We start from the raw sequence: 25,491 nt of genomic DNA, 5'->3' as shown, positions 1-25,491 counted from the left end.
ATCCTTTGTAGGGCTGGATTTGTAGATAGATATTGTGTAAATTTGGTTTTGTCATGGAATATCTTGGTTTCTCCATATATGTTAATTGAGAGTGTTGCTGGATACAGTAACCTGGGCTGGCATTTATGTTCTCTTAGGGTCTGTATGACATCAGTCCAGGATCTTCTGGCTTTCATAGTCTCTGGTGAGAAAGTTAGTGTAATTTTGATAGGTCTGCCTTTATATGCTACTTGACCTTTTCCCCTTACTGCTTTTAATATTCTTTCTTTGTTTTGTACATTTGTTGTTTTGGCTATTATGTAACAGAGGAGTTTCTTTTCTTGTCCAATCTATTTGGAGTTCTGTAGGCTTCTTGTATGTTCCTGGGCATCTCTTTCTTTAGGTTAGGGAAGTTTTCTTCTATGATTTTGTTGAAGATATTTACTGGTCCTTTGAGCTGGGAGTCTTCACTCTCTTCTATACCTATTATCTTTAGGTGTGATCTTCTCATTGTGTCCTTGATTTCCTGGATGTTTTGGGCCAGTAGCTTTTTCCGCTTTACATTATCTTTGACAGTTGAGTCAATGATTTCTATGGACTCTTCTGCTCCTGAGATTCTCTCTTCTATCTCTTGTATTCTGTTGATGATGCTTGTATCTACCACTCCTTGTCTCTTCCTTTGGTTTTCTATATCCAGGGTTGTCTCCCTTTCTTCTTTCTTTATTGTTTCTATTTCTGTTTTTAATTCCTTCACCTGTTTGTGTTTTCCTGTAATTCTTTCAGAGATTTTTGTGTTTCCTCTCTAAGGGCTTCTACTTGTTTAGTTGTGTTTTCCTGCATTTCTCTAAGGGAGTTCTTTGTCTTTCTTAAAGTCCTCCATCATCATGATCAAATGTGATTTTAAATCTATATCTTGCTTTTCTGGTGTGTTTAGATATTCAGTGTTTGCCTTGCTGGGAGAATTGGGCCCTGATGATGCCATGTAGTCTTGGTTTCTGTTGCTTGGGTTCCTGCGCTTGCCTCTGGCCATCAGTTTGTCTCTGGTGTTGGCTTGTCTTGCTGTCTCTGACAGTGGCTTGACACTCCTATAAGCCTGTGTGTCAGCACTCTTGGAGACCTGTTTTCTTTCAACCAGATATGGGAACAGAGAGCTGCTCCTGGGTTTGTGTGTCCTGAAGCCTCCAGGTGGGTCACTTGGAGCAGAAGTGTTTGTCTTATCTCTGCTTTCAGTGTAATCACAGCTCCAGGTGACTGGCTTTAGACTCTCAGTGCAGGCAGATACTGGCTTTAGACTCTTAGTGCAGGAAGTGACCTGACCCTGACTGCTCCTGTATCTTGAGGGCACTAGGAGGCTTCCTCTTGGGCCAGGAATGTGAGCACAAGTGATAGTCTTCCCTGAGCTCTGAGGATTGTCCACACTTCTGAGAGTCCATCTCTTTCCCCCATGGGATTTAGGTACAGAGAGCTGTGGGAGCGGTTCAGCTCTGGGTGCAGGCAGAAAGGGAAGTGTCCTCTCTCATATGACTTCTGCCTTTGTGTGTTCTGAGGCTACCAGGTGGGTTGCTTGGAGCAGAAGAGATTTTCTTACTCCTGCTCTCAGGTCTGTCAGCGCTCCTGGCGACTGGCTTTTGGTTTTTGGGGCTGTCAGGGGGACTACTTTTTTTATATTCTCTAAAAAAATTCTCAAAAATCTCTAAAAAATTCCTTTAAAAGGACAGTTGTCTTTGATTGCATGCTCTGTTGCACAAGGGGCAATGCAAGTAAGGGTGTGTGTGTGTGTGTGTGTGTGTGTGTGTGTGTGTGTGTGTGTGTCTGGAAATTGAACCTAGGGCCTTATTCATGCTTGGCAGGGAATCTACTACTAAACTATACTGCCAGCCCCTCACCCTCCTAGTCAGTGTTTTACTAAGTTACTGGTGCTAGCCTTTGAACTTTGCCTTGCAGCCCAGGCAGGCTTTGACATTTTGATCCTCCCATCTCAGTCTCCCAAGCAGCTGATGTGACAGGCCTGTACAACCAGACCTATATGTACAGTTAACAGTTTTGCCATGAATAACTGGCCCCCCTGTGCTCCTTCCCTCCCTGGTGTGCTACAGGCTCAGTGGGACAGATTAGTTAGGAGAACACTGAGAATGGAAACCAAACCAAAGTCTGGGGTGGTGCTTTCCCTAAAATGAAACAATTCACAGGTGAATAATAATGGGAATAGTCAAATACCAAGTGCTATGTTGTAGAGTCCACTGGGACACTTGGGAAGGAATAAGTTCAATCAGATAAGGTCTTCCTGTGTCTGGGCACTGGGAGCCATATTTTGAGGATTCATGGTATACAGATGGGATTTGAGGATCTGGAGGGAGGGAAAACACAGCCTCTTCTTTCCCTGTAAACAGCAGAGCATGGGTAGAGGAATGCATTAGACCCTCTCATTTACATGCATATTATGGTGAATATCCCAGAATCTTTTCCTAGGCTCTGGATTTGAGCTCGTGTGTACTGGGGTATAAGCAGAGAGTGACTTGATATCTTAAAATGTGTGATTCTGATGATCAGAAGATAAAGGCCAAATGCACAGGATGATTAGTGACTATCTAATAATATCATAAATGTCCAAGAAGTAGAAAAATATATGTTGGGATTAATGGAGTCTGGGACCTTTTATTGGAACAATTTGGGGAAGCTTTATACTGTTCCAGGAAGAAAACTTAAAACCTGTATTTGAGTCATTGATTACATGAACCACGCACAGGGGTTAGGGAGATAGGTCAGTGGCTTAGGGTATCTGCTATACACATCTCCAAAACCCATATGGAAATCTTGGTTGAGCATATACACCTGCAAGCTCAGCACTGTACTGGGGTAGGGATGGAAGAGATAGAAGAATCATTGGACTTTGTGAATGCCAATCAAACCTCATGTTTACTAAGAGTCCCTGTCTCTAGGGCATAAGGAAGATTGTGATAAAGTAGGACACATGCAGCTGAAGACCCACACTCACATGTGTGTCTGTCTACATCGTACCTTCACACCTAAAACCCATCCTTCACACATGTACACACACACACACACACACACACACACACACACGCACGCACACACACACACTTAAAAGCAACCCTAAGCATATACAGATTAAAAGGTACGTTTATTGTGTCCATGTCTCCCAGGACAATGTTCTAAGATGGAGTGAGGCTGGGGCTGTGCGACTGCTCCTGGACCTCTTTCCTGCTTGGATTTGTCCCATGAGCTATCATATCCTGGACAACAAGTATTCCCAGAGGGTGATGGATCCTAAAACTAAATGGACAGACATTTTGCTTTCCAGATTTCCAAGGCCTACTGTGAGAATGAAATTGTTCATTTGCTTTTGGGACTTTTTAATCCAAAGAGGCTCACCTAGTGTACTGGCCCTGTATCACTTGGCCCACACCACTTACTGTGTAAAAATAAAATGGTCCAGAGTTAGTAGCATGAAACCACAGACATGTGGGTTTGTTTAAGACTCTGTCAGGAATGTGGACAACGTTTTGCTGGGGGAGGGACTCAGGAAAGCTGTAGTCATTGTAAGGCTTGTCCAACTGAAGATCTGTATAGCCAAGCTTACTGAGGCAGCAGCTAACAAGATCCAATTCCTCCTGACTTGTTGGACTGAGGGTCTTACCTCCTGGTTGGTGGTTGGGCAGGGGCCACCTTCATTTTCTTGTCAAGGAGTTTAAGTAGAACAAGCGAATAAGTAACGCCAACATTAAAGGGAGAGTGAGCCAAATAAAAGTTGACATTCAATCTTGGAAACAACCCTTTATCATCTTTGCATATCTTCTTAGTTAGAAGCAAATCTTGGTAGGAATGAGGCTCAGTGATAGGGTAGTGACTTAGCCCATGCAAAAGAGCAAGTAGGAAGGGGAAGAGAGAGAAGAAGTAAAGAAAGGAATTAGATGGCAGAAGGAAGAGTAGGGGAAGAATAGTTGAGAAGGAGAAGCACAGGTGAGGGAAGGAGGGGGAAAGGGAAGACTGGAGGAAGTGGAGGAAGGGGTGGAGGAAGAGCACAGGAAGAGGAGAGGATAAGGAGGGGGTGGAGAGGAAGAAAGGAGAAGGAAGAGGAAAAGGAAAAATGAAGGAGGAAGAGGCAGCATCAGCAAATCCCCCACTAAAGGGGAGGAGGTCACATAGGGTGCTACCACCAGGAGACAAGAGTCACTGGAGGGTTTCCCAGTCATATACATGTAAGCCAGGCAAGCAGAGGCTCACCCTATTTTTTCCTTCACCATCCTATCTTATACCAGTCCTTCTCAGTAAATGCTTGGTGAAGCCTCATGCTAAATTGAGAAGAATGGCAAGTACTCCACCAATAAATTCATAATCAACAGTGAAAGCATTGAGTTGCCAGCCCCAACAGAGCCTGGTAAAGTCATTTTCTTTGTGGTTATCTTATATTAGACTCTCACTTGTGCTGTGTGATGGGCCTTCTTCTTCCCTTTCTTGTTTTTCCATTATAGTATGTTAGTAGATTGCTTTACCTGACCATACAACTTAACTTTTGGAAGAATTCACGTAGTACTGGAATTATATCTGCAAACCAACCTGAGGATAATTTACCTTGTACCACATTTTGAGCCCATTTTTCTTCTTCCAGGGCTGGCCTGTAAACATCATCACAGCAGATCACGTGTCTCCACTTCATGAAGCATGCCTCAGAGGTCATCTGTCCTGCGCCACTGTTTTGATAAGTCATGGAGCTCAGGTATGTGAAGCTTAAATAATAGAAACAAACAACACTGAAAATGAAAACTGGCTACTTCCACCCCTCTGACTAATTGCCAGCACCTTTGACGAGTTGTCCTTCCTCCTTCCCTCCCTTCCTTTTCCTCCCCTTGCTTCTGCTTCTTCTTTTGATTCTTCTGCTTCTTCCTCCTCCTCCTCCTGCTACCACCTCCTCTTCTTTCTGCTGCCTCCTCCTCCTCTTCCTCTCTCCCTCCTCCTCTCTTCTGCCGCTTCTGTGTTTTCACTTTCCTTCTCCTCTTTCTTCTGAGGCAGGGGCTCTCTCTGTAGCCATGGCTGTCCTGGAACTCGAAGTTGACCTCAAATTCAAAGACCATCCTGCCTCTGCTTCCTGAGTGCTGTTATTGAAGTCATGTACCACCACATCTGGTCTATGGGGTCTAATTCAAACCACCCCAAGAGCTGAACCATTTTATTTATCAGACAGCATTAATACATATTGCTATGTAATTGTAATATCTCTGCTGTCATGTCTCTGGGTGGCAGGGAATGAAATCTTGTAGAAAAGGTGAGAATTTCAGCTAGGGATAGCTGGGATGTTAGAGTAAGAACATCTCTGTGTAGTCTCTCATCATTTAGCAAGTGGCCTGGAATTGTTCACAGGGGAGCAGGGATTGCAGGAGAAGCAAAAGAAGGCAGGCTTTTTTTCTTGGATCCCATTTGCTACTGTCATATTGGCTAAAGTAAGTCTTGTTGGCAAACTTGCATTCAAGTAGTGGAAAAATAGCCTCATCTTGTGATGGGAGGGGCCGCAGAGCCATATCACAAAGGAATGTGCACCGAGGGATGGAATGAGCTTGTGCCAGTTTGAAAACTAACCAAGAGTCATGAGATTAGTAGGGATTATTGGCAACACATACAAGTGTTCATCTATTTCCAGTGGGGGGGGTTCAAAAGGAGCTTCCTATAGGAAATGATGTCTAATCTGAAACAGGAGGATCTTAGAACCAGTCAGCCAAATGGTGAATTAAAAGAAAGTAAGGGCTTCCATCCATAAGACACAACCAACACAATAATCTGAAAGTGAAATTGGGAAAATGTTATTAACCTATTTTTTAGAGCAGGAGAATAAAGTGGATGAGAAGGTTTCTTGTCATTTATGACAAAATCGCATACAAAAGAAGCAACTGGGATGGAAACGTTAAAGGAACAGTCACTTTATGGTCCTGTGACACAATGGGACCTTGAGAATGTGCATCTCCTTGGAATTTGCAGTATGCATCTTCTGTACCTCATCTAGGACTTGGCCTTCCTTGGAAAGAGAGTGTGGTGGTGAATTCAGTTTTATCCTCACACTGCCTTCATTTAACAGATGCACATGACTATATGACATGATAGAAGTGTCCATGTCGATTTGGGCTCGCTATCTATTGTTCGTTTGTAGCCCAAACATCATGACATGGATGCTAGCTTGTAAATGTCTGTTAGACTTTTATCTATGCTAATAAAAACTTGCCCTGAAATCTATAGTTTTACAGTCTTGTTAACCAGTTCTGTATCTATTTGTAGACGTATTTAAGTTTCATATTGACTAACCATATAAATTTTTCTTTAATCTAACCCTACCATCTTACCAATTCTCTCATTAATGAATAAACTGAATAAAATCTTTTGTATCTGTTAAGCATATCTATGTGAGTATTATCTTTTTAAAAGAAAAATATATTCTTAATAAAAATCAATTTCAGATTACTCTGGCTACTCTCTTAGGATGGGTGTTTAAAATAGAGACATTAATTTGGAAGCTATGCTATGGAAATAATCCCGACTAGATTCATGACACCAAGGAGAGCAAGGAAGAAAGACCATTCAGTAACATTATTGCTGCCTTCTATTTTATGCTTTGTTCTTTTTCCCATGACAATTTGGTGGCTCTCATTTTATAGAAAAAGATGGAATTTAAGGCTCAGAGAAGTTTTTAAATAACAACTTGAAAGTGGAAGGCTTAAGCTTGAGTTCAGTTCACATCAGTCCCTCTCTTCATCCTGGAACTGGGTTTTCTTCACAGGTGAACGGCATGACTATAGATTGGCGAACTCCCTTGTTTAATGCCTGTGTTAGTGGCAGCCAGGACTGTGTGAATCTGCTTCTGCAGCACGGAGCCGCTCCCCATCCTGAGAGTGACCTGGCCTCTCCCATCCACGAGGCTGCTAAAAGAGGTAAATCCATTGTTAATATTTAGGGATTTCACCCAGTCCTTCAAGGAAGCTCGAATTACAGAAACAGGAAAGCAGAGGGATATTTTAGAGCAATAGCTTCAAAAGGTGCTTTGGGAGTAGGAACATGCATATGACGGGGCTTTTGAATGCGGACTCTTGGGACCTGCTCCAGCTTCTGATGCACATTTAAGTTTGAGAATCACCCTTTCAGAGTTGTATTTCTAGAATAGTGGATGGTAAATACATTGTACATTATGGATCTTTGTGGAATATTTGAGCTAATAGAAAACGAGGTCCATATTTAATCATATGGAAGCAATGGGTTTCTGTCAAGGTTATCACATTCAGCTCCATTTCCCTCTCCTGTTCTTCCCCCAGCCATCTTCCTTCTCAGGTAGCTTCCCTTCTATTTTTACAGGTGGAGGAGGCATGGGGAGAGAGGGAGGGAGGGAGGGAGGGAGGGAGGGAGAGAGAGAGAGAGAGAGAGAGAGAGAGAGAGAGAGAGAGAGAGAGAGATGTCTAGGCTCCACATATGCGTGCATGTGTAGTTTGTATTTATCTTTCTGTGTTTGTCTTATTTGCTTAGTATGGTGCTCTCCAATTCCATTCATTTTCCTGCAAACAGTATAATCTCATTCTTCTTTATGGTACAGTAATACTCTGTTATGCATGTACCATATTTTCTTTATCCATTCTGCTCTGAACTTGGATAAAAACAAGGGTTTCTTTTAGCTCAGTTCTAAGCTCTGACCAAACTTAGTTTGCCAGACTGGACCTTGACTCCATGGGATTTGGTAGGTTCTAAGACTTGCCTGTGCTCACCGTGGCCTATTACTCCCAGCTATTGCAGGCTCTCAGCTTCCTTACTTGTCCTGCTAAACATTTGATATCTTTCTTCAAGACCATCTTTAGCTCTATTTTTCCATGGCTCTTCCCTGATCAGACTAGTTACAAACACGTGATCCATAAAAGTAAATGACTGCAGGTTTCTTTCCATGGTTAGTGAATACAGCTCCATCTGCAGCTCCAAGTGACGTTTGGTTGATGGATGGAGTCTGCTCTTTGGCTGACCCTCCTTTTGTTCTGGGGAACCAAGGCAAAAAGCCTGATTCTTCTCTTCATGGGAGGAGATGGATGGGCTAGGATGTCCAGTGAGGAGCTGACCTAATGGTTTGGGACAGACATTTACTCTCTGCTGCTAGTGTTTGAAATTATTCTCCATTCTAAGTAGCATAATAGGTCTTTGATTGCTAGATATGTTGGGGGTCCATTTAAACACACACAAAATAGGGGCTGTTGCTTAACAAATTTATGCTATAACTCTTCTGATCTTTTTCCTTTTTTTCTTTTTCTTTTATTTTGTATGCTGTAGGCCATGCAAAGTGCATTGAATCCCTCGCAGCTCATGGGGCCAATATTGACTACAACATTAGCCACCTCGGAACACCTCTATATGTGGCTTGTAAAAACCAGCAGGTCGACTGTGCCAAGAAGCTCCTGGAGTCAGGTAAGGCAAAAAAAGGGGGGCATGAAAATGAAGAGCAAATTAAATGACCCCTAAAGATCCTCCTGTCATACTAGAGGAGAGAGTGTGGGCAAGGGGCTTGAGCAAGACCTCACTGTTCTGACAGGAAATTGTTTTACACTGTTTACATTTTAGTTGTCTCCCTTCTAACTAGCATGACAATGAGGGGGAGAGGGCGGGGGGAGGAGGAGGAGGAAGAGGAGGATGAGGAGGAAGGAGAAGGAGAAGAGGAGGAGGAAGATAATGTTGATGATAGCACCCATACCTTTTCCCAGGGTGCTCCTCATTTATTACTAGCATTTCCTCCCTGTCCTCTGCCTCTAACTGGACAGTTATAGGATTGAGTTCTGCAGAGTGTGCAAAGCTGCTGGGTTGTTGCTGATTCTTCCTATTTCTGATGTCCTCCACAGTTCTTCCCAATTATTCTGCCACAGTTTCTTTTCCTCCAAGGGATGTACTATCATTCCTTCTCACTTCCTGTGGCTCTCCAGTCTCCTCCACACCAGGAACACTAGAGCCACTCTTTATCTACTTTGTGATCTTCCTTTACCGCCCCAGGAGTCTCTCCCCACACTATTTGCACATTCCTATTTATTTTCCCTTTTTGATAGCAGTTCTTATTCATCAGTTCTCTCTGCTGTTCTCTCTGCCGTCTCCCTCCTTCCTATTATTTTAGGGCGAGTTTAAGCTTCAAGGTATTTAAAGCTCTTATGCAGGTCAGGGCCATATTTGGTACCTCTCCCAAAGTAAAACTACTATTTACAAACCAGTTTACATTTCCATTTGTTGACCGGGTGTTCTCTCTCTCTCTCTCTCTCTCTCTTTTTTTTTTTTTTTTTTTTGGTGGAGGGAGTCCATAGCTCAGGTAAAAGTGGGAGCCTGCATATACCTCAGTGAGCAACAGGCTCTGAGCAGGGGTAGGGACAATTGGGTAGGGATGGTCCCAGAAATCCACTTTACTCCTAAAGAGAACTTGCCAACCTTCCTGTGGTAACAGAATCTAAGTTATTCCAATTTAGGGGGTGAAATGCGTCCCTGAATTGTTGTGTTTAATGATTCAGCTCACACAGTCTCACAACCCATGGCTTTAAATGCAGTGTTGGCTGCGTAGTGTATGAATCCAGCTTCTTGATGTATGAGGACTTTCCCCATCTAGCCTTATTCATGGTCTCTACTTACACTGCATTAATAATGAATCTGCAGCTTTCACACTACCCAGACTTTCTCTTGATTGTACCATGCCCACGTATAATACTCCATGGTGGCGAATTGTTAATGCCATATGCTACACATGGTCAAATAAAATGCCCTTTTATTGTATTTGTGTGAAAATCTATATGTTCATGTGGGAGGGGGATGCATGTGTACATGTGTGTGAGCCTGTGCATGTGGGTGTGTATGCATGTGCACATGCTTATGGAAGCCAAAGGTAAACCTTAGATGTTGTCCCTGCGGAGTCAACGAGGTTGATTTTTAGAACAGGATCTCTTGCTTGGGACCAGGAGCTCACTGATCAGGCTAGGCTGGCCACAAGGGTCTGTCGCCACTCCACAGCACATTAGAAGCATGTGCTACCATACTCATGTTTTTCTCTGGGTGCTGGTAACTGAACACTAATTCTCACTTTTGCATGGCAAGCACTTTATCAAGAGTTGTATATCCAGTGCCCAATTTTCTTATTATATTAAATGACATAAAGTGAAATCAGTTCCTAATCTCACAGAATTATGGTCTTCATGAATTCCCCCTATTTAAAGTCTTTTAAGAGTCTATGTTTTGAGAAAAGTGATAGCTAGCCATGGCTCTTTGACCTCTTTTGTTCTTGTGACCCTTTAGGAGCATCTGTGAATCAAGGCAAAGGCTCCGATTCTCCTCTTCATGTAGTGGCCAGGATGTCCAGTGGGGAGCTGGTGCATCTGCTCATGGACTTCGGAGCCAATGCTCAAACCAAGAATGCAGATGGCAAACGTCCTGTGGATCTGGTGCCTCTGGAGAGTCCTGTGATTGAGATCTTCTTACAGAGAGAAGGTGCCTCTCCATTGCCCAAATCTAAGCCCCAACCCATAGAGAATCCTTTGGTCCTTAGTGTGAGGCAGGCACTTACTAAGTTCTGACTTCCAGCTCTATTAAGATCATGCCGTCACCATGCACCGGGAACCTGAGCTAATTCAACAAGGCACATCATTGCTAATGAAGTCAGATTTGGCCCTTTGTTGTTTGATATGCTGGAGTCGGGCTGTTTGGCCAGTTTAAAAGAGATCAGGTGTTATTTTAAAACATTGATATTAAAATTAAATGAAACATGTTTTAGAGCAGTGGTTCTCAATCTTCCTAATGCTGTGACCCTTTAATACAGTTCTCCTGTGGTTGTGAACTCCAACCATGAAATGATTTTTGTTGCTACTTCATAACTGTAATTTTGCTACATGTATGAATTGAAATGTAATTTTTTTTCTGATGTTCTTAGCGGATCCCTGTGAAAGAGTCATTCATTGTCCAAGGGGTTGCAACCCACAGGCTTTAGAATGACTCAGCAGATACCTTCTAGGTATTGTCTGATTTCTCAAGATGTCTGAACTGCCTTGTGTACCAGCCAAATTACTGAGTAATTAACTGCAGCTGTTAACATGTAGCTAACTGAGAGTTTCGGGCATTTGTTTAATGATTTACATCAGTCAAAATACATTTACTCTTGCAAGTTTACCACACGCCTCCATAAATAAGAACTCACACTACTCACACACATAGCTGTGAAAAACAGTGGTCTGTATAGGAGAAGGGGGATTTCTTGGAGCAAAGACCTCTTCAGATTGTGAGAAAACCTGATCTCATTATTAATTGTTCCTGGAGACAGTTTTATTACCGGAGTGTTGATTGTACTTTGTTTTTGGACTGTGGGCCTCTGAAGTAGGCCTTCCTATCTGAAGGATTCTGATGTCAAATAAACTGGTTAATTTCTACCCACAGACTGAGAAGTGGGGCTGGATCTGGGTAGAAAGATAAAGAGGTCCAAGGACTTCTTCCTATTTCCATTGCCCCAGGGCAACTGCCCATCTTGCAGTTGCCTGCACTTCTTAGCATTGCAAGACTGGCTAAGAAAGACTGATGTAGGCAGAAAGAATCAACTAAAGTCCTCTTTCCTTTAAACTGTGGGATAATCACTAGGCATTTCTGCCTGCATCTTGACGATTTCTTGTTTTCAAAAATTTCTATGGATACACACAGGGCCACTTTCTAAAAATAGTTTTAAAATATCAGTTTTAATATTTTTATTGCGAATGTGATATGCAGAAGCAACTGTGCCACAGGGTCCACTAAAGTCACATAGTGGGGTGAATATATCTCCTTCCTCTTTATATAATCTTATAAGATTTTCAGATTGTCTTCGCTGATATTTTCTCCTTCCTTCCTTCCTTCCTTCCTTCCTTTCTTCCTTCCTTCCTTCCTTCCTTCCTTCCTTCCTTCCTTCCTTCCTTTCTTCCTTCCTTCCTTCCTTTTTTTCCCTGTGCCTAGTCTTGGCTGTCCTGGAACTTGCTATGTAGATCAGGGTAGCCTTGAACTCACAGAGATCCCCCTGCCTTTGCCTGACTGTTAGGACTAAAGATGTGCACCACCATGCCTGTTGTCTTTCTACTTTATTCCCCAAGCAGTTGTTAAATACCTAGATTTTTCTTTTTCTTCCTTTTTTATTGGAAATTTTCTTTTATTTATATTTCAAATATTATTCCCTTTCCTGGTTTCCCAGACATAAGTCCCCTATCCCATTCCTCTCCCCTTCTTTTATAAGGGTGTTTTCTTCCCCATCCACCTCCTCCTTCCCCCCAACATTCCCCTATGCTGGGGGTCCAACCTTGGCAGGACCAAGGGCTTCTCCTTCTATTGGTGCCCAACAAGGCCATCCTCTGCTACATATGCAGCTGGAGCCATGGGTCGGTCCATGTGTACTTTTTGGGTAGTAGTTTAGACCCTGGGAGATCTGGTTGGTTGGCATTGCTCTTATGGGGTTGCAAGCCCCTTCAGCTCTCTCAATCCTTTCTCTAATTCCTCTAACGGGCGTCCCATTCTCAGTCCAGTTGTTTGCTGCTAGCATTTGCCTCTATATTTGACATGTTCTGGCTGTGTCCCTCAGGAGACAACTATATCCGGTTCTTGTTAGCATGCACTTCATAGCTTCATTGATCTTATCTAGTTTTGGTGGCTGTATATATATGCGCCACATGTGGAGCGGGCTCTGAATGACCGTTCCTTCAGTCTCTACTCCAAACTTCGCCTCCATATCTCCTCCTATGAATATTTTTGTTCCCCCTTTTAAGAAGGAGTGAAGCATCTGCATTTTGGTCATCCTTCTTCTTGAGCTTCATGTGGTCTGTGGATTGTATCTTGGGTAATTTGAGCTTTTAGGCTAATATCCACTTATCAGTGAGTGCATACCATGAGTGTTTTCTGTGATTGGGTTACCTCACTCAGGATGATATTTTCTAGTTCCATGCATTTGCCTATGAATTTCATGATGTCATTTTTTTTCCACATGGAGAGGTTTAATGAGAGAAGAAGAGTAGAAGAAGGGAGGAACAAAGGCTGGCCATGAGCATGTGGAGGGAAGGGGAAGGGATGGGGTGAGAAGGGACAGGAAAGAGGGCACCAGAGCAGAGAAGAGTAAAGGCAAGAGGATGTCATTATTTTTGATAGCTGAGTAGTACTCCATTGTGTAGATGTACCACATTTTTTCTGTATCCATTCCTCTGTTGAAGGGCATCTGGGTTCTTTCCAGCTTCTGGCTATTATAAATAAGGCTGCTATGAACATAGTGGAGCTTGTGTCTTTGTTGTACGTTGGGGCATCTTTTGGATATATGCCCAAGAGAGGTATAGCTGGATCCTCAGGCAGTTCAATGTCCAATTTTCTGAGGAACCTACAGACTGATTTCCAGAATGGTTGTACCAGTCTGCAATCCCACCAACAATGGAGGAGTGTTCCTCTTTCTCCACATCCTCGCCAGCATTTGCTGTCACCTGAGTTTTTTTTTTTTTTATTAACTTGAGTATTTCTTTTATTTTTTTTTATTTTTTTTTTTTACATTTTTTTTTATTAACTTGAGTATTTCTTATATACATTTCGAGTGTTATTCCCTTTCCCGGTTTCCGGGCAAACATCCCCCTCCCCCCTCCCCTTCCTTATGGGTGTTCCCCTCCCAACCCTCCCCCCATTGCCGCCCTCCCCCCCACAGTCTAGTTCACTGGGGGTTCAGTCTTAGCAGGACCCAGGGCTTCCCCTTCCACTGGTGCTCTTACTAGGATATTCATTGCTACCTATGAGGTCAGAGTCCAGGGTCAGTCCATGTATAGTCTTTAGGTAGTGGCTTAGTCCCTGGAAGCTCTGGTTGCTTGGCATTGTTGTACATATGGGGTCTCGAGCCCCTTCAAGCTCTTCCAGTTCTTTCTCTGATTCCTTCAACGGGGGTCCTATTCTCAGTTCAGTGGTTTGCTGCTGGCATTCGCCTCTGTATTTGCTGTATTCTGGCTGTGTCTTTCAGGAGCGATCTACATCCGGCTCCTGTCAGTCTGCACTTCTTTGCTTCATCTATCTTGTCTAATTGGGTGGCTGTATATGTATGGGCCACATGTGGGGCAGGCTCTGAATGGGAGTTCCTTCAGTCTCTGTTTTAATCTTTGCCTCTCTCTTCCCTGCCAAGGGTATTCTTGTTCCCCTTTTAAAGAAGGAGTGAAGCATTCACATTTTGATCATCCGTCTTGAGTTTCATTTGTTCTAGGCATCTAGGGTAATTCAAGCATTTGGGCTAATAGCCACTTATCAATGAGTGCATACCATGTATGTCTTTCTGTGATTGGGTTAGCTCACTCAGGATGATATTTTCCGGTTCCAACCATTTGCCTACGAATTTCATAAAGTCGTTGTTTTTGATAGCTGAGTAATATTCCATTGTGTAGATGTACCACATTTTCTGTATCCATTCCTCTGTTGAAGGGCATCTGGGTTCTTTCCAGCTTCTGGCTATTATAAATAAGGCTGCGATGAACATAGTGGAGCACGTGTCTCTTTTATATGTTGAGGCATCTTTTGGGTATATGCCCAAGAGAGGTATAGCTGGATCCTCAGGCAGTTCAATGTCCAATTTTCTGAGGAACCTCCAGACTGATTTCCAGAATGGTTTTACCAGTCTGCAATCCCACCAACAATGGAGGAGTGTTCCTCTTTCTCCACATCCTTGCCAGCATCTGCTGTCACCTGAGTTTTTGATCTTAGCCATTCTCACTGGTGTGAGGTGAAATCTCAGGGTTGTTTTGATTTGCATTTCCCTTATGACTAAAGATGTTGAACATTTCTTTAGGTGTTTCTCAGCCATTCGGCATTCCTCAGCTGAGAATTATTTGTTTAGCTCTGTACCCCATTTTTAATAGGGTTATTTGGCTCTCTGGAGTCTAACTTCCTGAGTTCTTTGAATATTTTGGATATTAGCCCTTTATCAGATGTAGGATTGGTAAAGATCTTTTCCCAATCTGTTGTTTGCTGTTTTGTCCTAATGACAGTGTCCTTTGCCTTACAGAAGCTTAGCAGTTTTATGAGGTCCCACTTGTCAATTCTTGATCTTAGAGGATAAGCCATTGGTGTTTTGTTCAGGAAATTTCCTCTAGTGCCCATGTGTTCGAGACTCTTCCCCACTTTTTCTTCTATTAGTTTGAGTGTATCTGGTTTGATGTGGAGGTCCTTGATCCACTTGGACTTAAGGTTTGTACGGGGTGATAAACATGGATCGATCTGCATTCTTCTACATGCTGACCTCCAGTTGAACCAGCACCATTTGTTGAAAATGCTGTCTTTTTTTTTCCATTGGATGGTCTTAGCTCCTTTGTCAAAGATCAAGTGACCATAGGTGTGTGGGTTTATTTCTGGGTTGTCAATTCTATTCCACTGATCTACCTGCCTATCACTGTACCAATACCATACAGTTTGTTTTTTATCACTATTGCTCTGTAGTACTGCTTGAAGTCAGGGATGGTGATTCCCCCGGAAGTTCTTTTATTGTTGAGTACAGTTTTCGATATCCTGGGTTTTTTGTTATTCCAAATGAATTTGCAAATTGCTCTTTCTATCTCTATAAATAATTGAGTTGGAATTTTGATGGGGATTGCATTGAATCTGTAGATTGCTTTTGGTAAATTGGCCATTTTTACTATATTAATCCTGCCAATCCATGAGCATGAGAGGTCTTTCCATCTTCTGAGATCTTCAATTTCTTTCTTCAGAGACTTGAAGTTCTTGTCATGCAGATCTTTCACTTGCTTGGTTGAGTAACCCAAAGGTATTTTGTATTATTTGTGACTACTGTGAAGGGTGTCATTTCCCTAATTTCTTTTTTAGCCTGTTTATCCTTTGAGTAGAAGAAGGCTACTGACTTGTTTTAGTTAAATTTATATCCAGCAACTTTGCTGAAGTTATCAGCTGTAGGAGTTTTCTTGTGGAATTTTTTGAGTCACTTAAGTATACTATCAGATCATCGGCAAATAGTGATATTTTGACTTCTTTTCCAATTTGTATCCTTTTGTTCTTTTTTTTGTTGTTTGATTGCTCTGGCTACGACTTGGAGTACTATATTGAATAGATAGAGTAGGCAGCCTTGTCTCACCCCTGATTTTAGTGGGTTTGCTTCAAATTTCTCTCCATTTAGTTTGATGTTGGCTACTGGTTTGCTACATATTGCTTTTACTATGTTTAGGTATGGACCTTGAATTCCTGATCTTTTCAAGACTTTGATCATGAAGGGGTGTTGAATTTTGTCAAATGATTTCTCAACATCTAGCGAGATGATCATGTGTTTTTCTTAATTTCTTTATTTTACACTCGACATGGCAACAGTTAAGGCCTATGATTCCGCAGGTTTAGGAATGTCTCTTGGTGGGAGAGCACAGGCTTCTTTATAATGAAATGCTCCAGGTTTCATCCTAAGGAACTCCAAACAAAGTTTAATTTGCCACTGGAAAAAAAATTACCTTTGTTTTGCCTTTAGGAGTCACTTTTACGATTTGGGTGAGGTATTTCTTAGCAGTTCAATTGCCCACAAATTGGCCCCAGGCAAGCAGAAAAAGTACGACCTTCAGGTAGAACATATCAGTTCTTGTCCCCAGGTTTCCTTGATGATTCAGCTTACCTGGCTCTCTGTGCCCAGGGAAGCAACTTAATTAAATTGCTGTCTTTCTTCAAGGGTATGGGGACTTGGGAGTATTAGCTGAAACTTCACTGTGTTGTGAGTTGGGCTTGGCACAGAAGTTAGGAAAGGTGGAGATCTCCTCCCTTTTCCTGGAAGCTAAAGGGGAGTATTTCAAGAATATTCTCCCCTGCCTCTCCTGTGCTTGGCATCTAAAACATGTTTTTTCATGGCCAAGATTGAAAACATGAAATGACTCCCAACAAGCTTGCTCTGAAGTTTTGTCCTTCGTTGACCTTCATGAGGATATCCCAGAGTTGCCCCTAATTAAGCACATCTTCAAACACTGCTTTCCATTTCTCTCAAAGTGTGTGCTGTGAAATTTGCTGGCTTGTGCCTTGAACATAATCTGATGGTGCCTTCACTTGCGACCACTCCCTTTTGGAAAGTGCTGTTAGGGTTCCATCTAAAGTTTACACACATCCCTTTGACTATACTTGCCTTCACTTCTTGTTCCTTATCACCCTAGAGATCCATAACTACGTTTACCTATAGCTTGTGGTAAGGCTACAGGGCAGCAGAAGCCAGAGTATCTTTCAATTGTAGTCTCAAGATTGACTTCACAAGAAAATGGCCTGGGTCCCATGCTTTAATAAAATTAGGGTGCACAGGCACAAACCAGCAATAATTGAATCAATGTCTCTGGAATGGGACACAGCATCATATAGTTTAAACTTCCCCAACTCCAGCCAAATCTAAATTTCACCATTGATTGAGAGCTACTGTCTTATGGAATTTATTATGACTATATAGTTTTCTTTTTTTAAAAAAAATTACCGAAGAAGAATTCCCATTTTAATTTGGTTCAAGGAATGGTCATTATACCTTACCTTTTATAGTATCATAGGGATTCTAAACCTTGTTACCATTGGCAGTTGGAGTCAGTTAGGAGCTGTGCTGTGCACAGATGCTAGCAAGTAATGCTAACATTTTCTCAAGTAATGCTAATCAAAAAGTGCCTCAAGATACTGACTAATGTCCCCTAGGAAGAAAATTCCTTTCTTTTCTTTCTTCCTACCCAGCCTGTTGAGAACCGTCATCCTAAAATGAAAACTCTTGCCTGCTCCCTGTGCATATTTATGTTAGTTCATTTTCCATCCATGAGCTAAAGTTTTGGGAAATTTTTGAGTACAGAAGAGAAAAGTAAACACAAAGGAATTACACAAACTTATTATTTCCTTTGAGCTAAGCACGTTTGAATGCCTTTAAGTTGCTAATACTATAAACATACTTTCATCTAGCAATATGGTTTAATTTTTAAAAGACAACATCATGAAATATGAATTTTACTTTTTACGATTGGAACTTTTGCATAGCTGTTTTATTCCCAAATTAGTTTCTTTTCTTTCTTTTTTTTTTTTTTTTGGTTCTTTTTTTTTTTTCGGAGCTGGGGACCGAACCCAGGGCCTTGCGCTTCCTAGGTAAGTGCTCTACCACTGAGCTAAATCCCCAGCCCCCAAATTAGTTTCTTTAAACCTGTTAGTGAGGTGGCGAAGTTGTAGATAACTTTCACTCTGCCCTAAATTAAAATCCAGTAAGGGATGAGGACGGCTGAGCAACTAAGAGTGCCTCCTGCCATGGCAGAGGACGGGCACTCTGTTCCAGCACCCACATCTGGCAGCCTACACCCATCTGTAACATAGGTGGTGCCATGCTCTCCTCTGGCCTCCATGGTACTCTCAAGCATGTGCTCATGCTATCATGTATACATATACATACAGATAAGAATAACAGAATCTGAAAACATCAAATGATCTTCCTTCAGTTAAATACACTCAGAGAACATAGCCTAAAAATGCCTCCTTCATATATGCAAATAATAACAAATGAAAAAAGAGACCTCGAATTTATTTGAAAGAAAGAGTATACAGGAATGTTTGGAGGGATGAGGGGGAAGGGGGAATTGGTGTAATTGTATTATAATCTCAAAAAAAAAAGAAGTAAAAAATGGTAACCCCCTCATTTTTGTATAAGAATGCTATATATATATATATATATATATATATATTGCATGATTTAAAAGGCAGTCCTAGATTAGCAAAACCATCATGATTGGTCCCATGTTCTTTCTCCAGGGCCCCTCTCTTTGATGCAGCTATGCCGTTTGAGAATCCGGAAATGCTTTGGCATTCGGCAGCATCACAAGATTACTGGACTTCTTCTTCCGGAAGACCTGAAGCGCTTCCTTTTGCACCTTTAATTGTGGAGGGACTGGATCCACAAGCAACTGAAAAATGGTGTTGAAACTCCTACTATTGGAGTTTCAAATAAACTAAGGTTTATGATGGCAGATTAGTGTTTTCTTTCTTTTTATTTTTTTTTTCCAGTAAGACCCTTATTTTGAATAAGAGCACACCACGTACTTTATAGTCTTGGTTGGAGAGTGTGAAGACTGCCTGTCCTCTGCTTAAATGTGATTGTCTAAAAACAGCTATTGGTTTTAAACATGTCCTACATGCCAATCACCGAGCAAGGAACACTTTCAGCATTGTCTAATTGAGCCTTCACAGCCAAGTGCCCAGGTGGGTCCTATTTACTGCCTCTGCCAGGTGATACGCCGAAGCCCAGACTGATCAATATATCCAATTACCAAGATCAAGGACAGGGGAGCCAGATGCAAACATAAATTGTCTGCTGTTAACCTGGACGGTTTCAGCTAAGCCAGAATTTTCTATCATTATGGTCCTGGTTCCATTTCCATGACACCGAAAGGGAGACAAAGAAGGACAATGCTTCTTTGTGTCAGTACTTTTAACCTTTTCTCCTTTGCTGTACTACTGACTGTATTAGATCTAGAAGCATGTTTATTTTCTACCTCAAATCCCATGTGCATAGTAAGTACCTTCTAGAACTCTGCTGGGCAATATAGTTAGCTGCTCTTCAGAGCTTTCCACTGTGTTCGATTTTTTTTTTTTTCGGAGCTGGGGACCGAACCCAGGGCCTTGCGCTTCCTAGGTAAGCGCTCTACCACTGAGCTAAATCCCCAGCCCCACTGTGTTCGATTTTTAATCACTCTCCCCGTCCCCCATACTCAAATACTGACAATGGCTGCAAACATTCTTAGCTATTTTTACTTAGGATATTTGTACTACTGGGAATTCTCAACTGTGCATGCTTTGGCGTCTGGCTGGTTGTCATACTCTTCACAGGGTAGCCCCTCACCCACAGCATAGCATTATCCACTCAACATGAAAATGGTGCTTAGGCTGAGAAACCCTGAAGTACACATATATGGTGAAATAAAGCAACAGAATCAATAAAAGGCAAGGAAAATGAAAACTTCAGGTCAGTGTCCCCAGTCATGTAGCAAGTATTTATAACCACTTAGGTGATGTGGCCATCGTGTTGTATAACCCGGATATAGTTGCAGAACATTCTATTGCGCAGGTTTTCTGGGTTAACGGATTTTAACTGCTTGTCTGTTTCAGATTTACTCAAAACCTAGGGTGCAGTTTAGTGTGGCTGGTTGTAGTTCTTGCTCTGAGAGATGAATTTGAGGTTCCATTATACCATTATGAAGAAAGAAAATATTGCAATCATTTAAGGGAAATCATTAAGTATGAGATTATGTATGGCCTACATGATCTTGAATGATATATATGTTATAATTTTCCGGTGCTTAATTTAACTTGCTACATTAAAAATGTCTAGAAGACTGTTCTAAAATTCACAACACGTTCTTCCAGAAGATGGCGCTATTGGCACATACTTAACTCAAGCAAAAGCCTTACAACTCATAAATGTCCAGTCACAAAATGGTTTACAACAGAGCCTCTGGAAATTTCCATTTGGGGATGAAAACTTTGTGATAATGGATTCTACTGACAACAGTTTCTTTCCCTGGTGCTATAGCCCATACATTTCTAGTTTGAATAAAGACCCCCACCCTCAGTCTGTTTCTTAACTGAACTGTCTTTTCGCTACTCAGAATTTATAGATAGCTAGTGAACAGAAGCATTCCTGCATTTTTCTAGTTTATTTCATTCCATTCAGTTGCTGCACTTGTTTATTCAGGGATTATTTAGTGTCTTTGTCTGTGCCACGCACTATTCTAGACACTAAGGAGGAAAAGTTAATGAGATAGGCATATTCTAACAACAGATTTCTAGCTTTCCTAGCTCTTACATTTTAGTCAGTCTTTTGCCAAGAGGTTGGAGCTGTGAGCATTTTGCCAGTGTTTTCTTTCAGAAAACATCAGTTTAGGGCTAGGAAATTGGCCCAGAAAGTGTAGGCATGGCAACCAAGTGCTCAGGATGATCCCCAGAACCCATGTAAAAGTTGGGCATGCCAGCGAACACTTTTCAACCTACTTTGCTTTGAGCAGAGGCAAAAAAGAATCTAGCCAAAATGGCAATTTGCAGGCGGGTACAGGAAAGACCCATCTCAAAGGGAAAAAAAGGGGAGGAGCAATTGAGGAAGACACTTAGTGTTAACCTGTAGTCACCACACATAAAGGGACAAATGTGTATCCACACATACATATAAACACATACATATAAACATGGACACAGTGTGCATGTGCGTGCACATACACACCCACCCACAAACACACACGATCAATTAAACAGTAGCTTGGTATTTCACATAAAATGTCTTATATAAACCCTTTCGATGGTAATCCAAAACTGTAACAGAATTACTAGAGCATTGCAATTAAGCAAGTCATAAATCCATACAACAAATAGTCATGTTCACCGAAATGCCAACACCATGTCCCTTGTTGTAATTTAGGGAAATGCTAAACTACTTCACTTAGTGATAGAAAGAGGACTCCTTTAAAAGATCCCCTTTTATGAGTGTGGATGTGATTGTGTTTACTAGTGCTGTGCATCTTTGAGTGCTTTGGTAACCAGATGCAATGCAACCAATTACATCATCAAAGCTGTAGAAATGATACCCCCCCCCCCACTGTCCTGGCTGGTTTTATGGCAACTAAAGTCACCTGACAGGAAGGAACTTCAATTGAGAAAAATGCCTTAAGCTTATAGGGCATTTTCCTGATCAAGGATTGACATGGGAGTGCCCACCTTACCTTTCACGGTGAGCACTGGGCTGGTAATCTTGAGTTCTTTAAGAAAACAGCAAACTGTGGGGAACAAGACAGTAAGCAGCATTCCTCCATGGCCTCTGCATTAGGAATCTCCAAGTTCCTGCTCTGACTGCCTTTGATGTTGATTTGTGATATGGATTCAGTAGGCAAAATAAACCTATTCCGTCCCAAGTTGCTTTTGGTTATGGCTTTTTTTTAACAGCACAAAAACCCTTCAGATGCCCACTTACAAGAATGATGGATGTAAGTTTGGCTTCATGATGGCCTCTTCTAAAACAAGTGGGCATTTTATCTGTTTTCAGATCACAACCCAACATATTATGTAGACTAACATGTTGCTGCTTTACAATATTTTTCTTGTTTTGGTTCAGTAGGTGTACATGGCTACATAATTCATGTTATGATGAATGAAGAAAGCAAGAGAAAAGGACAGGAAAAGAATGGCTTTCAAATTCTAGCTTTGGTTGCTGTGTCTGGTACTCTGTGTAGCAGTCTGGACTGGTCAGTTAATCAACAGACACTTACACTTCAGAAAGAAAGAACCAAAGTGTGTTCAGCTGTCTAACCTGAGCACAGGGTTGGGGCTTCACAATATGATTAAAGCCCAGCCTTCAGACTTCAAAATAAGACCATGTCAGGTTCACATGTAAATATCTCCTATTTCTCAGGGCTCACTAAAAGATAGGCATGCTGCATTAGTGACTTATATTAAACTTAAAACTTTTATCCACCTATCTGCAGACAGGGATACAGAAGGGCTAAGGGAATTCTAAAACGTCTCAGTTAGCTCTGATAAAACCAGAGTAAAACTCAGAAGTCAAATCTCTTACCAATCACATGCTTTGCCATGTCTTTTCTTTAATCAATTACAGAGATCTACAGATCCTAAACACCCTTTCCAGTTTCCTAGTGGTTCTTGGAACGTGGATGGAGAAGCAGGTCTACAAATCATAGGTCTCACTGTGATACTGAGAAGCAATGGTACGGTCTGGGAAAGACATGGTGTTTTCTGGGATCACATGATTCAGCCTGAGAGACCCCCAAACTTGGTAACTCTTAGAGCAAGTCAGCCTCGAGCTTCCAGTGAGTCAAGTAGATATAGTACAACACCATCTTACAAGATCAAGCTTGGTATCACAAAATAACTTTTTTTTTGTGAGCCAAGAACTCTGGGAACTGACCTGTTTAATGACAAAATTTTACCCCGCCACAGTATAGGATGATGGAAATGTTACCTACACTTTGGACAACAGCGAGCACTCATTTGCTGTCCCTGAGTTTGCTGTTTTCCTTCCATCTCTAATAGTTTTCGGCTGCTACCCAATACACTGTTACACGTTTACCAGATTAATGCAACACACATTGCTTATGTCATTGTCCCTTTAGGTCAGAATTTCGGTGCAAAGAGCTAGATTGATTCTTTCTGGACTCTACGGGTCTGGAACCGCAGTGTACTAGTTACCTGTTCCATCTCTGAGTCAATAACTGAGAAGCAACCTAACGGACGGAAGTCTGACTTTGGATTACGATTTAAGGACACTCAGTCTATTGTAGAAGGCAGATAGCAGCTTTCAGCTGAGGCACCAGACTCTTTAGGCTGCCTGCTCATACCTCAGTGGACCAGGAAGCAGAGACAAAGGAGTGTCGACACTGACCTTTCTCCTATTTCCTTTTTTATTCAGCTTGGCTATGCTGACCCTGCAAAATTCATGGCAGATCTCTTCTCCCCACCCCCACCCCCCTTCAATTCCTCTCTGGAATTGCCTTTGTAGACACATCCAAAAGTGTGTAACGTGTAAAATATCTCAGGCATTTCTTAGTCTGATTAATTTGGCAATCAGAATTACTCGACACATGTATTTGCCTGCAAGCTTTAACTTTGAGGTTTATGGGTCATTTTTTTCTTTTTGCGAGATCATGCTTATTGTTAGAAACCAGTTCCTTGTATCTGTAGGACCGTGGCCCCTGTTTTTCTGCTGGCAGTCAGTCAATGGCTGCTCTAGGTCTCTAGAGACTATTGAGTTCCTTGCCATGTGTTTGAAGGTCCTACTGTAGAGGTTTACTTCCTGTCAGGCCAAGAGGAGGAGGAACACATTTTCCCGACATTCTGGTCTGTGAGCAGGTGGAAAATACTATCTGCTTCTAGATAGAGTGCTTGGTTAGATCAGGCCTACCTGGACAATATCTTGACTTTAAGGTCAAATGCTTTGCAGGCATTTTGGAGTGCCTCTAGCTGGTCATACTTGCTGATGCCTAATAGCCATCAAGTTTGTGTTGATTTGCTTGAAGTCTGATATACAGCAGCATAATGATGGTTATTTCTGTTATTTTATTAAAGATGTATATAGTAGTTAATATATAATCCTATGTTGGACCTGAAGCAAAGACCTTTCACAAATATTGCCACATATAATAGTTATAATATGTTATGATATAAAATGTAGTTATATTAATTTTATAGCTAGAGAAGCTGAGGTATACGGAAGTCATCTTACCTTGTGGACTTCTCCAGAAGAACAAAGTCACTAATATGGCTACTTAGGGAGTCAAGTGTCAGCAGGGCACCACTGTACCTTACGTTAGCTTTCATGACTGTTCTGTGTGTCTAAGTACGGCAATTGCACCAGACAGGTGTTTTAAAAGACTCACTAGAGTTTATGGAACCCAGAAATGATGCTGGACAACTTTCTTACAATAGGCAATTGAGTTTGCTGCAATTAAACTTCCTGCAAGTCCACCTCCTGGTCTACTTCCTGACCAACTTGCTCAGGGCAGAGGGCACAGTTCCTTGCCTCTCTTGATCTTCTTTCAGCACTTATTTATGATCTTTCTTCCATACCCAGGAGAGAGAAGTCCAGAGAGTGACATAGCATCCCTTTGCTCAAGGCACACACCTTCCATACTCTGATTTCCTGTCTTGTTCCACGAGGCCACCTTCAGAGTAATCATTTGCTCCTCACTAAGGTGTGGCCATGACCACAGGACATCAACCTTATCGCCCAGTTTAGCAGCCAGCTTCCCAATGCACACCATCAGATGCAGAAGGTGGAGGCCTCTGTTAGGTGCAATGTCTTCAAGGTATTTAAAATGAGACTGAGGAATGTTAATATCAGGTTTGGCTTCTGCCTTGGACACATCTTGATGATGAACATGGCAAAACTCCTTGTCACTGTTATCTCAGTGCAGAAGAGTTCAATCTTCATGGTGCAACCTTTCATGATGTGAGAGGGGACAAGAATGTTCTATGGCCTCATACACAATCCAAGACCTTTAGACTTCTTTAAGTATATAAATACTCACTGATTTGACGAGATTGATTTTTTTTAAAGATTTTATTTATTATTATGTATAAGTACACTGTAGCTGTTTTCAGACACACCAGAGGAGGGCATCAGATCTCATTACAGATGGTTGTGAACCACCATGTGGGTGCTGGGATTTGAACTCAGGACCTCTGGAAGAGCAGTCAGTGCTCTTAACCACTGAGCCATCTCTCCAGCCCCCGAGATTGATTTTTTATCCTTTACTTTGCAAAAATCCATTGTGAGACCAAAGCAAGTAAAATTGATTTCCACTCACTTTCTTCCCCATCCAAGGCCTCTTTGCTCACTCCTGGTGATATGAGATTTTCTAGCTTTCTATGCCCCTTTGAAAAGCACATCTTGTTCTTTCTTTTCTTTTGTTGAGTACAGTGGAGTCATGCTGTTCCACAGGCTGTATAGAAATTTTAATGTGATATTCTAGGTGTGTAAACTTAATAAGTTAAAAAAAAGATAGC

The 25,491-nt window shown here is 41.8% G+C and overlaps 1 protein-coding gene across 1 annotated transcript in view; it reads left to right on the top strand.

Annotated features, from left to right (window-relative positions):
• The window catches only part of Asb9 (ankyrin repeat and SOCS box-containing 9), a 44,479-nt gene extending 25,526 nt beyond the window's left edge, over nt 1-18,953 (top strand). Inside the window, exons 4-8 of the mRNA NM_001191913.2 lie at nt 4,610-4,717; nt 6,764-6,914; nt 8,287-8,421; nt 10,276-10,467; nt 18,739-18,953. Coding sequence (NP_001178842.1) covers nt 4,610-4,717; nt 6,764-6,914; nt 8,287-8,421; nt 10,276-10,467; nt 18,739-18,863 — 711 coding nt within the window. The 3' untranslated portion in view covers nt 18,864-18,953. The remainder of the gene's footprint in view (nt 1-4,609; nt 4,718-6,763; nt 6,915-8,286; nt 8,422-10,275; nt 10,468-18,738) is intronic.
• The last annotated feature ends 6,538 nt before the right edge of the window (nt 18,954-25,491 follow it).

Source organism: Rattus norvegicus, chromosome X, assembly GCF_021556685.1.
Source record: "Rattus norvegicus strain SHRSP/BbbUtx chromosome X, alternate assembly SHRSP_T2T, whole genome shotgun sequence".
NCBI classification, from domain to species: Eukaryota; Metazoa; Chordata; class Mammalia; order Rodentia; family Muridae; genus Rattus; species Rattus norvegicus.
This window is presented reverse-complemented; position numbering and strand designations above follow the sequence as displayed.